At 37.8% G+C, this 17456-nt stretch overlaps 1 protein-coding gene across 1 annotated transcript; it reads left to right on the forward strand.

Annotated features, from left to right (window-relative positions):
• Nucleotides 1-15135: 15135 nt before the first annotated feature.
• lrrc18b (leucine rich repeat containing 18b) lies at nt 15136-16661 on the forward strand. The gene is made up of 2 exons (XM_062443182.1): nt 15136-15393; nt 16200-16661. The coding sequence occupies exons 1-2, from the start codon at nt 15136-15138 to the stop codon at nt 16659-16661; spliced, it is 720 nt and encodes a 239-aa protein (XP_062299166.1).
• Nucleotides 16662-17456: the final 795 nt, after the last annotated feature.

Here is a 17456-nt window from a genome sequence, read left to right on the forward strand (position 1 = left end):
GAGAAACACACACATACACACACCACTAATAACTGTGCCTTATGTAAAAAGTATTGTTTATTTATAGTCTGTATTATTTTGTATTCAAATGAATTGTGAGAAGCAAAATCTGTTATGTCACAAAATTATAACAAAATTGTACATATGATTTTATATAAACTTTGATATAACTTCTTTTTATGAGACCAATATGCAAGAGGAAATGTTTTATATAGCCTACTGTAGTATTTTTCTTTTGCACCCATGTTTGAATCCTGTGTAACTGGGAACACAATAGAAGACTTTTGGGCTGATTTAGAGCAGATTTGTCTATCATGACAATCGGTAAGGACATGGGGTTGAACTTGCAGGCTCAATCACACCAAACATAACCTATTCAATACTGCTACCTAATATCTGCAAGGCTAATCTGAGTCCTGTAGTGTGTGGCAATCGCAGCCAATGGGAGTCAGGTTTACTCTGAAGCAAAGTTGAGTAAGATATTGCTCTGTTCCCATGTGAGATTTCCTGTTAACACTGTATGCAAAGAGGGAAAAATTGCATTTGTCTATGTAGTACAACCTCCATTGCTTACGAGTTTCAAGACAAATGCTAACATCCTGCAGTTTCTTTAAAATTGATTAGTAATAGTTTGACATTTTGGGAAGTACACTTATTCACAAACTAGTATTAGATAAGAACATACATACCAATGTCATCATGACTGTGTATTAAATATAGAGCTAAAATCACTTTACTTTGTTTAGTATCAGTGGAAGTAAACTAGGCTAGTTAGCTAGGCGAGGCTAGCTAGCCTGGCTAGGGGGAGTAACATGTTTTAACATTATCTTCAATCACAAAACTTTAATTTTTCAGCTGACATTTCAGTGCCACATCTCCACTAGCTTCATGGCAACCTCATGAAAACCACAAGACTGAGGGAAATCACTATCCCTGACTGTTAATCACAAAGAAATAGGTACAGCAGTCCCAATAGAAAATCGCAAATTGAGAATTTACATCTGTATGGAAAACACAAAAAAGATACAAACTGTTAATTAGTGAGCTGTAGATGTGCTGATAGATGTATTTTTGGACTTTCAAGAGAACCAGGTGAGCTGTCCATACCTTGTGGTCTTTATGCTAAGCTAAGCTAATTGACTCCCACCTCTTTCTTCATACCTAACGCACAGACATGAGAGTGGTATTGTTTTTCTGATTCAACTCCTGGTAAGAAAGCAAACAAAGTACTTCCCAAAATTTCAAACTCTGACGTAAAATTCATAAATGCACATCATTCTGGGTGTTATTGTAGCATTTCCACAAATTTAAATTTGCATAGGCTCGATTAGCTAAGCAAAAAAATGTCATTTTGTTTTCACATTTCATGCGATATAATGTCTGTGACGTTTCTGACATAGTTTATTGTAGGAAACCCCATCAAGAGTGAGTAAATGTCCATTATTTTGAATGTGAACCAATGCACTTTCAAATGTGATATACTTCTAGTGTGTTCCCAGCATTATCTGCCTCACAACATCTGTGTTCAGTCTGTTTTTGTGTGTCAGACTTCAGTAATGACCACAACTCCAGAGAGTTGATACTAAAGTAGCGATTAGCCCCTGATCTACCCCCACATATGTGAGAACACACAAGTCCTTTCATCTGGTGCCAACATCAACTTAACAGGCTGTTAGCGATACACACACACTTACATACACATAGCGTACATACAAGGATGGAGTTACATGTAAGGCTAAACAGCCTTGGGAGCTCACAGACAAAGGCACATACTGTAAGCTGCAAACAATTGTGACACCTGATCTACAAACAGGACTAACTGTCTTTGGACTATTTCACATTAATGTGAGTCTTAGATTGCTTCAAATCATGAGGTTATTTTGTTGTTTGAGATAAGAGTCAGTGGCTGTATCGGCTGTAAACCCACATACCTTTACCACGGTCTCTTTGCTTTCTCGCTTTCCGTGAATCTGAGTGTGAAAGTGCTTAGGCCTCTTTTTCCATTTAATGATCCTCTGGATTCAGGCATGGAAAAGCAAAGGAGAGTTTTTCAAACAGTTAACTTGAAACCCAGACACAAAGGCACCGGATCCCTCCCTCCCTCTAAGACTTCCACTATCTTACGTGGAGTTATCCATGCAGATGAAGCCCGTCTAGGGTACAAATCTCACTTTCCACTGCATGCTGGCTGAGATCCATGTTTTGCCCCCTTTCCAGCTGAGACACTTCAGTCACCTCTCTTCTATAAAAAGTTTAAGAATTAATTTGTATGTACTATTAGTTTTAGTTATGTACCCTAACCACTTTCTCAGAAATACGTAGAAACTGTGGTTAAATAACAGGCTGATATACACATAAAATCACAGTCAGCCTCCAGTCATAAAAAGATTGAATTTGACAATATCTGTTTGAAACTGGTGAGAAAAAGTTCTTTGAATGTACACTAATCAGTTGCCATAGCCCAAAGCTGACCTCCAATGTGGCTGCCATGGGATAAGTCGTGTCAGCACAGGATAAAGTTAGATCTAGCTATCACTTAAAATATATGATTAATTCCAACAGTGAGTTGGTGGTTGTGGACTTTGGACTTTGTTTCTCCGCCTATATATTACATTTCAATTCAAACCACTATCGACCTCCACTTGTCAGCATTCCAGTACTTCTCTGTCGTTTCTGTCTGTACATTTCAGTTGCACAGTATGTATTATAACTATATGAAATGACTGAAAGTGACCTTTCAGTGGTGGGCAGAAGCGCCTTAAAAATGTCCTTAAACTGTGAAATGTAAAGTTTGTTCCAGACCACAGTGTCCTTAATGGGAGTCCACTAACTAAAACCATGTGTGTGAATAGTGCTTTTCTGCTCTCGCCCTCTCAGTTTTCCTTCTCTCTGCCCACCACTGACCTCTGCAGTAATCAACATTCCAGCATTTCTGCTTATGTTCATTTTGTATGTTTTCGGCTGTACAGTGTGTATCAATAAGTGAAATAAATATTAAAATAGATCTAAGCAGTGTGCTGCCTGAGAAGTATTTACACATCCATTCCCCAGTTAATGATGTGGAAATTATTTAGCGTGACAAGTAAGGGTCTGTTTTTCTATTAAGAAATGTTAACATTTTTAATTTATAGTACAAGTCATCTGGCCTTTTTGTTTAGTTCCAATGAAAAGTTCATTCTCTTCATCTCCAGAAAGTTTAGAACTGTGCAGTCTCTTGACTTAAGAAAGTTCTCACAGTATGGGCGTTAAAGTAAAAGTATGTAACTTTTGCTGCACCCACTGGTTGTATTTTTCTCCATCTGTTTTCATTCACATTTTGAATTTGAGATTAAAAAACCTGAGTTGAAATGGCCAAAATTTAAAAAACTGAAATATTACAAAAAAGTTTTAAAGCTTGGCTAAGGTGGAAACATTCATGCACCAATAAAATAAAAATATGACAAAGTGCACTGCAAACAGACTTGAATATGTACATAAATAATGACCCACATGAATCATGAGACTTAAACCTGAACCAAAGCGTCTGCTGAAAGAATGGAAACATCAGATCTGTGTGTTGCAATGAGGAGACTGTAATGCTCCGTAGATTAATATGAGAAATAACATAAACGCCTTATTTTAAGGTTGATTGGTGCCCTTTTAATTACATCATCTTGGTGCACCATCTTCTTCTGCAGTGCTTTAATGGCATCGACTGGAGAATTACCAAAAGAATTGGAGAATTTCCACCAACTGTTGTCTTGAAGAACCATATCCTAGTATTTGTATAACAGTAGTGGATGTAGTGTACAAGTATTTGATTTTTTTTTAAGTTTCTTTAAGATTTGCTCTACCTTTGGATGTAAGCCAAATTGTGTGACCACAAATAATATTTAAATAGTTAACATTAAGTCAGTGAACTGAAATTTGCTAACCACCATAGGATACTGCTCATACTAAACATTTTACTAAATGTTTTAATGCTGACAAACCAAACTCTTGAGTTTTAAGAGAAATAATGTAATATTTCTTTTTTCAAATGATATATACATTAGGGTTATATTGCTTGCACCCCTGCGTGAGTGTAACCTGCACAATTTATCTGTTGGATTGGATTGAAGACACTTACAATGAAGGCACAAAAGGAAGTAATCCTACAGAACAGTGATCCTTGAGCTTCCGTTCTGTATTCATACACCCCTACTCATCAATAGAAGCAGTATTTATACTGCGATCAAAGCCCAGGCTGCCCACGTCTAGTTAGTTTTGAGCTCCATGATGGCAATATAAAGGAGACAACTGAGGGGCACAGCCGTCAGCAGCCTGGATGGGTGTCAGCCGCTCTTGTGGTGGTGGAGGTGCTGTAATGAGAGAGGGGGAGATTTAAATGTTAGGTTTAGTTTACTTGCAACCTCCAAATTATTTTCAAAATGAAGAGAGAGAGGAAGCTCACTGGGTGCATGAGACAAAGGAGCCCCAGAGGTCTCACCCACAAAGAAAACACATGAAGTTAACAGAAAGATAAACAGGTCAGCTCAGTAACTGAAACTAGATGAATTGGTTTGAAGGGGAAGTAGTCCAAAAGTAACAAATCTATAAGTAAAGCAAATAAAATTGACATTGTTTGATAGGGTAGGACTGTTAAAAAAATAAGGAGGTATAAGGAAAAAAGGAAGGAGCATGAAGAGATAGGCAGGATTTTCCAGATTTGTATGTGGGAAGAACAGCAGGATACTGTTGATTTGGAGGTGTGGGACTGATTGATGCTGGTCGCCTGTCTGAGCACAAAACTGCAGGCTTAAGCAGACACTCCCTGTACAAAAAACAACTGATGTCATCCATAAAACAGCCAAACAAAACCTATTGTTAAAGCAGAAAATCCTGGCGTGTCTCAGCGCCACTTATGTCCCGTGCATGCTATCAGACCAGTCCATAGAAATACAATGCATAGTAAACACACAGTCTACAACCAACATATCCTGTGTGGTTACAGAAATGCATATATACACTGGCCTCGGGGCAAAAAAGAACATAATGAAAGACTTCAGCAAGTGGAAATCACAGGAGGCAGGGATTAGAGTAAGGCTCCGAATTGAATGTCCTGTAAGCGACTTGGATCGACAGTGAATATCCAGTATCGTGGACGGTCAGTTCTGGTCAGTTCAGAGTGACTTTTTCTTCCTTGATCCCTTCTCTTAGTGTACAGTACTACTAATGTCTTGTGCAACTATTTACAGTTCGCTTAAGGAGTTAACACAAATATCCTCCCAGTGTTACTTCAGTTATGAATTTTAGACTGAAAGAGCTTCTTTTGTAAGTTCCTTAGGCAACACGGGGGAAGATTTAAAGGTGCAGTGTGTATGATTTAGTGCCATCCAGTGGTGAGGTTTCAGATTGCAACCAATTGAATATCCCTCCCCTGCCAAGCTTATAGAAGAACCTAGTGGTGGTGACAAACAAAAAATGTTAAAGACCCTCTTTAGAGCCAGTATATGGTTCTGGGCTACTGTTGAAACATGGTGGCCTATGTAGAAGAAGACCCGCTCCCTATGTAGCTATAAAGTGCTCTTTCCAAGGTAACAAAAACACGATTATTCTTTTTTTTAGGTGATTATACACAAGTTAAAACATACTTATGAATGTTATATTGAATTTCTGCCAAGTCTGTACTGCTAGATGCTACTAAATTCTACATACTGCACCTTTAGGAGAAAAGCTCAGTGATAACACCCAACAGCCTGGCTCTTGGTGAATTAAACAGCTTTTTCATCTTCGCTTCACACTTTGTTTGTCTGTTTGACAGACACGCAGTAAGTGATGAAGCAATTCACTACAAGATTTATTAGTCTGCAGCACAGGGCGACTGTCATCTCTCAGCGCCATGATTTACTCTGCTGTTGTATGGAACTGCAGACCAAGCAGACTTAATGGGAAACAGCTTGTCTCAAGCTCACCGTTTGGCTGCCTGTCAATCCTATGGGCTCCAAAAGTGATGACATCATACTGTACAATGACTGACTTTTTAGATTGTTAACAGTCATAGAGGAGAGTGGTGGGGGTGTAAAGTTTTAAATGATGAAGTTCATGAGTTTCCCCCCCAAATATGGAGTTAGAGCTCTTGCTTTTAGAGATTTTTCTGCATACTGTTAAGTGCAACACACACCAGCTGGGTCGAAGCATTTGACATTAATTGACCCCTGTAGAAAAGACTGGACTGGAACATATTATTCTCATCTGGTGTGTTGTACAAGCGTCAATTGACACAATTGACGTTGTGTGGGCTGAACCTAGAAAGATGCAAAGATTTGCAAAGATACACATAAACATCACTGCAGGGCTACATAGAAAAAGGTGTTATGAATAACCCATCCATTGCAGAGGCTTGCAGAAAAGGTGGCACGTACACCTTGCAAATCTTAATAATATGCAACCCTGCACAGGTAAAAAAGCTGACTGGTTGATCTAACTGCCTGTTAGGAGAAGGATCCAAAAGTTTCAAGAAAAATAACCCTTGTTCAGACAAGTCTAAAAGAAACTGCCATACAAACACAAAACATTACCTGTGCATGCTTGCTTACATGTAGTCAAGTAATTGCAGGTGTTTTGATACACGCCTTTGTGTGTTGACCTAACCTTGTATGTATAGTGGCCAAGACAGGCAAAACACATTGATAACAACATAGAAAATACAGTTCCTATACAAGAGGTTAACAAAGTAAACAACATTTCACAAAACACATTTCACATTAACAAAACTGATAACACAACTTAAAGAAGAAAAAAAATAGGAAACATGACATCCCATAAAACACTTTTGTTATTGTTGTTTGTTGATGTGTTTTGTGGAATGTTGTCTTTAACACATTTCATCCAAAAATGTGGATGTGGTTTTGCTCCTCTAGGCCTCTGTATATATTGTACTGTGATTGAAACTCAACTTGTATACCACTTCTATTTTTTTTTTTTAAAATTACTGTAGGTGTGCTACTACTATTCTATCTATGTATGGAGGACCAAGCCAAACCTGGTTTGACAGTATAAAGTATTTCATAGATTTTTGAAGATGTATGGGAAATGACTTGTACTGGTGGGATTTCTATTTCAGTGAGCTATGACGATTGCTAAAGAGTTATCCATGAATGAACAACACAACAAACACAAAAGCTTTGATGTACCAGAGGTGCTTCCCCTTGAGAATCAATAATGACGGCTGTTTCCTCGCTTGCCGAGAGCTTAATGTGGTTTGGCTGTTTTAGTGTCAACAGAAGTGTGGAAACAATGAAAAACTGAAGAAGTCAAACATCAGCTAACACAATGGAAAGTGAGGAACTCTTTAACGAAAGCCCACTGACTCAGAGAACTGACAAACATACAATACAATTGAAGTTTAATGAAGTGTATGTCTGTCTTAAGCTCTGAAACAGTCAAGACATGTATTTGTAGACAGTGCCAACAAACTAATCCTGACCCATTTATTATATTCAGTATATGAAAACAACTAAAACATGACTAATTGACTGGCCCAAGTGCACAGTGAATATTTAGTCAACTCCATGTTAAGCTTTCCACAAAGAATAGTGTATAAACACTTAAAAGGGAAGGTGCTTTGAGCTTCCTGCCTTGAAGCAAAGACAACACAACAGGCACATAGTTAAAGAAAAAGGGAAGCCACATGCATTCAAAGCTTAGATAAACATACGTTTGCTTCTGCCCCCGCGGTGCCAGCTTTCCTAAACATGTCCAAAAAGCTATCACTCATCTCTGCACAAAAGCAGCTTTACTCTTGTCTTGAATTTGATGGCCTGTATGCAGAAAGCATGCTGGAAAGGAAGGAATCTCAAAGTCTCTGTGACAAATGCTGGAGCCTCCATTCAACACTGTGGTTCATTCTTTGTGTCTGATTCTGAGCAGGATAAAGCCGCATCCTTCTGGCTGCATTTATGTGTCTCTTAAAACCTTCCGTATCCTGTAAAAGTTAACTGAGCTTGAAAGGTGTGATCTTTTTTAAGAAATTCACAAAATGCATAGTTGAATCTTTCAAACGTGGGAGCTGCCTGCTACTACCGGTCTTTTACAGCTGGCTATTGTGTGGCTTATTTTCCTATGTAGTAAGTGGATCTGCATCCCCTCTGCCAAAGCAGTTTTAAAGAGAAGTGAGAAGATGATATAGGAACAAAACTGAGAAATTTTCTGTAAAAATGTACCAATATGCATGCCATGTGATCCTGTGATTAACTTTACTTATGTGTCCACCAAGGGCCAAAATGGAAAAAACAGCTTTGAGCGTCTACTTTCTATCCAAATCAAGTGTCTTATTGCTTCAGTAGTAAATGTTGGAATAGAAGAAAGTGCTTCTAATTCATTATCTGCAACCAGAAATATCTGACTAAATAACTTCTAGATGATATGGTGTTTGTAAGGTTGTTTTCAGTTTATTGCTGCTGAAAATATATTTTACGAAAATGGTAACAGAAACACAAATAGATTATTTTCAGAGGGAAACCTGGAAAAAGTCATAACTGTTGATGTATGTTAAAATAAAGTGAATTTGTCATGTTAAGTATGTTACCACAATATAGAAACACTATGATGTAAAAATATTTCAGGTTTTTACCAAAGCCTGCTTATATACCATCAATGGGGTAAAGAGCACAGACTCACAACTGTATAATTTAGCAATGACAGTTGTATGATTAGATAACCGTGTAATAACCGTTGGTGGTCACCTACAGGAAAATGCTTTAAAACGCTGTCAAACAGCTGTGACAGAAGACAGGAAGAAAGGAAATGACTGAGTGAAAGAAAGGAAATCCTTGTTGAAAAGTCAGTAAATTAAATGACATGACGCCAGCTGTAGTGGTTCTGTTTTTGTTCTGTATATGATGTTATTCACTATTGCTCACCTTTTATTAGCTTACATTGTTGCATGTTAACAAGATGCTACCATGTATTGTATTATGAGAGTTGGATGTCAGACCAAAAATGGCACCCATTCAGTCCTGTAAGAATTGCTTGGCTTGCACATACACCAAAAAAGTTTCTAGCTTCCGGGTTTGCTTCCACGTTATGCTGACCCCCGCCCCCGAATTCCCACTCATCAAATCACTTTACATTGTGATGACGTGACAGATTTTAAATCGGTTTTCTCAGCTCGAGGAAAGTTTTACAAATTTAAAACGAGGAAAATACTTTTTGGGCCGCAGGGCAATTTTTCGCTGCAGTGTCGCAAGTCTTCAAGGTTGAGTGGCAGCGCCCTACCCAGCTCTTATAATACGTCTATGGATGCTACAGTACGTTCTACTTTGGTAGCCATGTTAGAAGTCCTTTGCTCTTGGACAACAGTTAACGGCTAACTGTGTTCCTACTTACAGTATACATGTATTTAAAGCATCGTTAAAGTGAGACTGTGGCCGCTAGTGGCAGTTCGAGGATAGTGTTAAATTCTTAAACATGGCATAAAACTAGCACAAACAGCAAAAAGAGATATAATCTGTCAACAGACTAACTTATCAATATCAATATTACACAGTACTAATATTATACTATATTAATAATACTGTGTAACATTGATATTGATAATTTAGTCTGCCAACATTATAATATCAATGGAGTTTGCTAACACTAGCTAACATAGCCCCCATAAAACCCCTGCAGTGTGGTCAACATTTTATTTGTAAGAGGCAGAATGTTTTTAAAGTTACATAATCTGGCTTTAGTGTCAAAATTGTGTAACACATAAAAATATCAAGAATTCAGAGGAGATACTAGCTAAGTGTAAGATAGTTAGCTTGTTCGCTACAGTAGCTAACCATTGTGTGTGGTTTGTTAGTAGTAGTATAGTCAAATATTGTTTTGGAGCAAAAACAGAGCTAAAGACCAAGCAGTTTGTTGTGTCACATACATTTAGAAAACAAATGTATTCAATTTGTTTGTGGCCAGTCAAGCTTCATTTTACACAACCACAAAACCAATAGAATTTCTCTCTGTGATGCTCTCTAGCAGTTTCCTTCACATCCAAATGCTTAGATTCACTCACACACACACAGACACACGCATGCACACACATAAGCACTGTGCTCCTATTTCTAATCATTATGTGTAATCTGAACTGCTGTGTGCAGTACCTCACTCAATTAGGTCAGCACCATTTCCTCCAGTGTGACCTGCATATCTCCTGACCTGTATTTCACACTACTAAGGGAAATGACTCAGGCTAATAGAGCATATTACTGTCGCCCGGTGCTTAACGAGAATTATAAAAGCATAAATACAAGAAAAAAGGGAGGAAATAAAGGAGTTTAGTTTTGTCTGGAGTCTAACATTACAAAGAATATGGCATTTTGTGGCTATGTTTTCCAACCCCTAACCCAAGTCAATTTTCTTCTGTCTGCGGGGTGATTATATTTATTGCCATGACTTAAGAGTGTGTTTACATGCACATGATATTTCCCTCTTCCAGTACATAAGTGACCTGATTTCAGTTTGGTGCATGCAGACAGGTTTTATTAATGTGTTAGATTCAGACACGTTATGAGAAACAAGGTTAGGATTTCCAATTAATTATGTTTGTACTGGTTTTACTTTCAGAATTAGTTAGTTTAACCAAATGTAGCAGAGTTTTCCAACCAAGTTGGCATCAACACACTGGTGATGCTATTTTGTAGCTCCACTATAAAACATAAAAAGTCTCACATAGAGAATAAAAAGCGCACACAAAGTAGTCTAACCTGGTTTTACACAGTAGGCTACATACTGCCAAACTTTTCTTTTTCACATCTGTAAACACGAGCACTCACCATCGGTCATGAATCCCACCTGTCATCTATAAATGAAGTCTGACAGTTGCCATCCAAATTTAGTGCAAATGTACTTTTCTCACACTTTTCTATCCACTACTGCAATTATTAGGAGTTGGGCAAGATAAACAGTTGATGTCGCTTATTTTAGACAATGGACCCTTTTCACAGCAGACATTTTGACTCGTCAAAGCAGGAAAAACACAAGTGGAATTAATTAAATTAATGATGGCTGCATTAAAATTAGGTGAACCAGTTCCTGGGCTCTGGTGTATGCTCACTTACCGATGTGGCTCACTGAAACAATCATGGAATGGAGCCATCATTGGTGTTATATATCACTCCATTGCTTTCCCTGCTTTTACAAGTCAGAATTCCTGCCATGAAAAGGGACCACTGCAGAAGAAGAGAGCATAATGAGATGACATCATTAAAAGCACCTGTCAAACCCCAAACAATGGAAAACAACATAAATATGTGATGGGAATATGATGACATTTATGTTTAATGTATTATTTTGACAACCATCCATGCAGATCTGATGTTTTCATCTGCCACTATTTTTCATCTCCTCAGTGGAGCTCCATGATGTATTCACTAAGTCCGTTTCCATTGTACTTGCCAGTGTCACAATTATTAACATAGACTTTTCCACTTAGTCGAATGTAATTTTTGCTTTTGCATATTTCAAGTTGGGTTTTTTTCCACACCATTTTTTTTAAAGGTGTAGTGTGTAAAATGTAGCGGCATCTAGCAGGACGGACTTAACAGAAATGGAATATAAATTTAGTGTATAATCACCATAAAAATGGAATTGTTGTGTTTTTGTTGCGTTAGAATGAGCCCTTTCTACATAGGAAGTAGGTCTTCTTCCACAGAGCACCACCATGTTTGTACAGTAGCCCAGGATGAACAAACGAACACCAGCATTAGAACTTTTGCATTTTTCTGAGGATGAAGAGTATTCAGTTGCTTCACTGCTAGATACCACTCAATCCTACCTACACACTGGTCCTTTAATACGCAAATTGAAAATGCACATGAAAGCAGGTGAATGGAAAGTAAATGTGAAAGTTGAAAGTCACTAACAGACTGTACTTACAGGGCAGCTGGTGCAAGATCAAATGATTTATAAGTTCATGGTTTTGTTTTCACATTAAACACTTTTCATAAATAGAGAAAAAAAAGCTGTAACACTGCTAACAAACAACAACCAGACAAAAGGTAATAAGGATAATAGGTCTCCTTTTCCCTCCAGACATTCTGGAGCTCAGCTGTGCTTTTTGTCATGATAGAAAAAGCACAGCTGTTACTTAGGTGTTACTCATAACATTAACCATGGCTCTGTTCAAATCAAGTATCTGTATAGCTTTTGACAGTGTGACAGAGAGCTGGCATGCACAAACCAGGAAACCCAAGCAGCTAAATGGCATTAAGCTGCTGTGAAGGATTTCATCATTTACACCTGTGTCTTTTCTACTGTGAAATGTCAACATGTCTTCTCTGAAAAAGGCATAATACTGCTTTAAACCACAACAAACGAGTTCATGGAATCCGTCTGCTTTTCTTTGTCTTCTCTCTGATTGGCTATTTTTGATAGTTTTGATAAGTTACAAAGTTTATATTGACAGTCATCTCAATTTCTTTTCTATACCATATGTAAATACACTAACTCAAGAGTGTATTTTAGTTCTTTGTCAGGAGAGTCTGCGTCTGTCTTGATATCATACACCTGATATCACTTCCTGGTAAGCCTGGAAAGCCTCAGTCACTCAGTGTCAAGAGTTCACATGAGCAGTGTAATCTGAATAAAGCCTTATCAGACATATGAGCAGGGCCAGATTGCATGATTTTCAGCACTGTTTTACATCACAAACACTACATTTCATTTATTTACCTACTTATTGACTAACTTGATTTCACATTTTCCTAAACAACAGTAAGAAATCTAACTACAGAGATTTACTACTCTTTAGGGGCAAGTGACTTGGACTGTACAGATATCAAGGTATCATCACATGACGCTGTAGTCAAACTGATTTGTACACAGACAGCACCACCTACCGGCAGGTGGGAGTTACTGCGCGGCCTTTATATCAAGTGCCATGTAAAATGCATCAGACTAAATTTAGACAAGTCACAGCTGAGTAATGTCTGAGGTGCAACTACAGTAAGTGATACATTATACCTACTCCTTTAAGAAGTCTGTCTCTCTGTGTGTGTGTGTGTGTGTGTGTGTGTGTGTGTGTGTGTGTGTGTGTGTGTGTGTGTGTGTGTGTGTGTGTGTGTGTGTGTGTGTGTGTGTGTGTGTGTGTGTGTAAGTATGTCAGAGAGCCAGATATCAATACAGGCATGTGACAGTTGTATCATATCAAGCTTGGGAATTGGGTCAGACTAGAAACTATTTACAAACACAGCAGTCAGAGTTCTTCTTGAACCTTTAAACCTTGAAACCTAATATGTGTTTCCAGAATATTAATTTAGGAGTCTAAACCATAAACTAAATTAAGGTCGAGAAAGGACATAAAATTAAGATTAAAATTGCAAAAAGTGACAGCACAACAGGCATCTTTGCTCCAACTACCAAACTACCAACAACAACAACATCTTAGTACCAATTATGAGAGTAAAAAAATTCAGTTTTGCTCTATTTTCATGCATAAAGAAAAGAATGGCCTGATTCGGAGTTTACAATATATACAGCATGTTTTTTAATAAGCAAGATATTTTATGGGGTCATATGGGGTCATTTTATTAAGGTAAACCATTTGACTGACTTATACCATACAGGTATACACTTAAATATTACTGCATAAATATCGTCTTATTTGTAAAGAAGTTTTAGGAACATTTGCACAGTAGCACTGAAGATATTTCTCATAGTTGTAGAATTAAATTCTTGGAGTGAAACTGTAATAGTTTTTCTATGGTAAAGTCTATTTAATGTGGCCATTTTATTGCAAAAAGTCCTAAAATTAACCAGAACCAGAACCAGAAAGGGCTATTCCAGCACTATAATGTTGACTGACTTGTGAGAGACAGAGAAAAAACAAGAAAATCAAAGCAGCACTGGATCCCACGTTTCCTGTAATCCAATTCAGTTGTGTCTTTCATTAGACTTTCCATGCCTAATAAAGGCTTACATCTTTCAAACTCTGCATCTAAAGTTTGTAATACAGACTTTGTGTTAAAAGTTTGTTGTCTTCAAACTGAAGCAGAAATAACCATGATGACTTCTTAGTTGGGGGGGTTTTCACACTCCAGAGCTGCAGAATACATCATACAACGTCTGCAAAATTGGTGGAGTGTACCTTTAACATTTCCCAATCATAATATTATTCTTCATTCAAACCATATTGGAACTTTCCACTGGAACCTGTACTCATTATAATCCTATATTGGATATCAAGATCAGTCTCAGTGCATGTTAGACACCTGCCAACTGTTAGGCTGTTGAAGAAATTTGTATAATGAACACTGAGACCAAATGATCTGATTTTGATTCAAAAAGAGAGTAATCCTAGGAACAGTTGCTGTCATTTTTCAAAAATTTCTTCCAAACACAGCCACCAAAAGAACAGACTGTCCTGCAGTAGCTTGCAGGTCACAGCCATAACAGACCAAACAGCAGTTGCCTGGAAACGAAGAGAAAACAAATCCCATGTCGGGCCAAGTGAGTCCAGGCCAGAGCTGCAAGCTGCCTGGCAGACAGACAAGGCACAAAACAACATGTCCAGTCTCATGTCATGCCATGCAATGTCATGTCATGTCATGTCTCTACAAGTTTTTATTGATAATACTCTTTGGTGGCATCTTGATGCGTAATTCACAGGCTGAAAAAAAGAAGATAGTTGAGTTGAGTTTGATTTCCATTTGCCTCTTTCCTGGTGTTTAATGTACTGGATCTAAGGAAGTGGACTCATTAATGCTGGTAAGAAATCAAAAAGTTTCTTTATTGTAAATTTCTTTACAATAACTTGTTCAAAACACAAAATTATCAATGTAACTTTTATTCTTAGATGCTTTTTTACTTTTTATTCCTTTTTAATTATGCGCTGATGCAGGATCTCAAAAATGAACACTATCTAGCCTTTAAATACCACAATATATTGTTCTTAAACAATATTGTATTCTTTTCTAGAGGTAATTACAAATTGATTAGCATGTGCAAAGTGTTTGTTAATGTGGTTTGTCATGAAACAATTGGTGATTATGTTACACGTTATAACTCAACTTTGTCTACTGTTACAACTGGCTGGGCTCTGTTGGGTAACATAATCTTGTTCCACTGTCATCTCCTTTGTCACAGCAGATTACTGAACACTGTTAACTACAGACTTTCCTGACACCATCTTGTAGCATGGCCAAGGGAAATAAAACCAAAGAGGCTAAAAGTAAGACAATCACCTTGAAAATGGCTCAGAACAGCATAGAGTTGACACGAGATGGCAAACGGCGACTGGATCTCAGTTACAAGGAGATCTCGTCTGTGCCAAAGTGCATCCAGAAGCTGTGTGATGTGGATGAACTTGACCTGAGCAGGAACCTGATGATGGAAGTCCCAGACTTTCTTGACCTTTTCACCAATATCCGTGTTTTGGATCTGCACAGTAACTATGTGAGTATTTTTCATTTTCTAGAGTCCGTCTATGTACCAGTAAATACACTGAGCATATAGTCACATGATATTTAAATTTATATATCATGTAGATGTAAGCTGAGGAATTGTATATAAGTATATAAGTATATATAGGTATACGTTTTACAACCCTATACATTATTTCTCTCATAATTTGGGGTTGTTTTATTTTTAACCTTTATATAATTGACAAAATGATGAGGTGGAATCATGTTTGAGGTTGTGTCAAATAATTGGATAGCATGTGTGTGAGGTAAGGACAGTAAAAGGTGCTAAACAAAAATGAAATAAAGTCAAATTATCAGGGTTGTATTTAAAGGGGCAGTCCACTAATGTTACATACAAACCATCAAGCTAAACACTAAAAGTCAGGATATCTTTGGGTCTCCCATGTCAATTTGTATCATTCTTTTCCCAATCTGTCTCTTGCTAGTCTTCCAACTTTATGGAAGTATAATACAAATTGCTGGAGTAGTTTTTTTCTGGGGTTTTTAGCCATGTCCTGCGGCCTTCATCAGTCAATGTTTGCTGAGTCATAAGTATGTGATAATATAATTGTAAATTATAAATGTATAATGTATATGATCATATAAATACATATGTTAACATTATAATAACTCTGAGGACATTTGTTGGTCATCTTTATATTTTGATGTCTATATTTGTATTTGAGGTGCTAAGTGCCAAAATATATTTTTACAAATACAACTTGTCTAGTCTAGGTGCATGCCACCAGTATTCCATCATAGTGTGTATCACAGAATGTGTCACTGTTTTTACTGCAGCTGGAGCAAGTCCCTGAGACCATCAGCCGCCTCCAGAACCTGCAGGTTTTGAACTTGTGTAACAACCGTCTGACAACCCTCCCCAATGAGATCGGCCTTCTGAGTAAACTCCACACTCTCAACCTGGGCCTCAACCAGCTGAATGATCTTCCCTCCACCATTGCTGCCTTGAAGGAGCTCCGCAACATTGGCCTCTCCGACAACCGATTCACCCGCGTCCCCGGCTGCCTTTCGAGGCTCAATGATCTGGAGAAGGTCAACCTGGACAGGAACCCCTTCCTTACTGAGCATTCCCGCAGTCAGGGATCAGTCCTGATAACAAACAGACTTTATGTCGTCAAGGAGAGCATCCTGTGCGATGACTGTCTGAGTAAGTGCCAAATGGAGAGGAAGACGCTGGAAGATGCTGTGAAAAAGAAGGATCCCAATTTACTGGTGACCCAAGATGACAGGGAGATGTAGAGTTTGATTTATTTTCATTTAACGTAATACATAATTGCATACATGACATATCATCATTTATTACTTTTATTTTACCTCACTGTCAACTCAAGCCTATGAGCCTATTGATGTCACACAGTACTGTATTCCCAACTTAGACTACAGCTCCATCTACTGTTTCAACCCCCATACTGCAATAAGGAGCCTCATATAACATCTAGAAGCACTTTACACACCATGAACTGTGTTTTATGGATCTGGTAGAGATTAAGTGTTTTGCTGAGGGACACTTGAGAAATATGGATGCTTTTGAACACAGGTATTTTTTAAATTAATTTCCTCTAGTTAATCTTTGTTAGCCAGCAAACCACCTCAGCTTTCTCATGTTATTCAAAATAAAGTTTCAAATCAGATGAGTTAGCTTCGTATCCAAAGGGCCTCTTTGATAACAGAAACTAAATGTGGTTAGATATTGGATTGGTAATATGGTTTCACTTTCGTTTTTTTCTCATTTATGGTTTATAGTGAGAGACCAGCTGATCCTCAAGCATCTTAAAAATAATTCTGAGCATTGATACTAGTAGTGTATTTAACTAAAAATGAGCAAAACAACACATACATTCTGTGTACTGTACTGCATGTCTTTACAATCTCCTTGGGCTAGGGGGCAGCAAAGAGCACCAGAGGCCACCATTACTCACTGAGTGCTAACACTAATGCACCGGCACATTTCTGTTCCTACATTTCAACTTGCAATAAATTGCTTGAAATTAGCTTTCAGTGGAATTTTCACTGTAGGAAATGAGGCATATTTTA

This window comes from Scomber scombrus, chromosome 21, assembly GCF_963691925.1.
Source record: "Scomber scombrus chromosome 21, fScoSco1.1, whole genome shotgun sequence".
In the NCBI taxonomy this organism is placed as follows: Eukaryota; Metazoa; Chordata; class Actinopteri; order Scombriformes; family Scombridae; genus Scomber; species Scomber scombrus.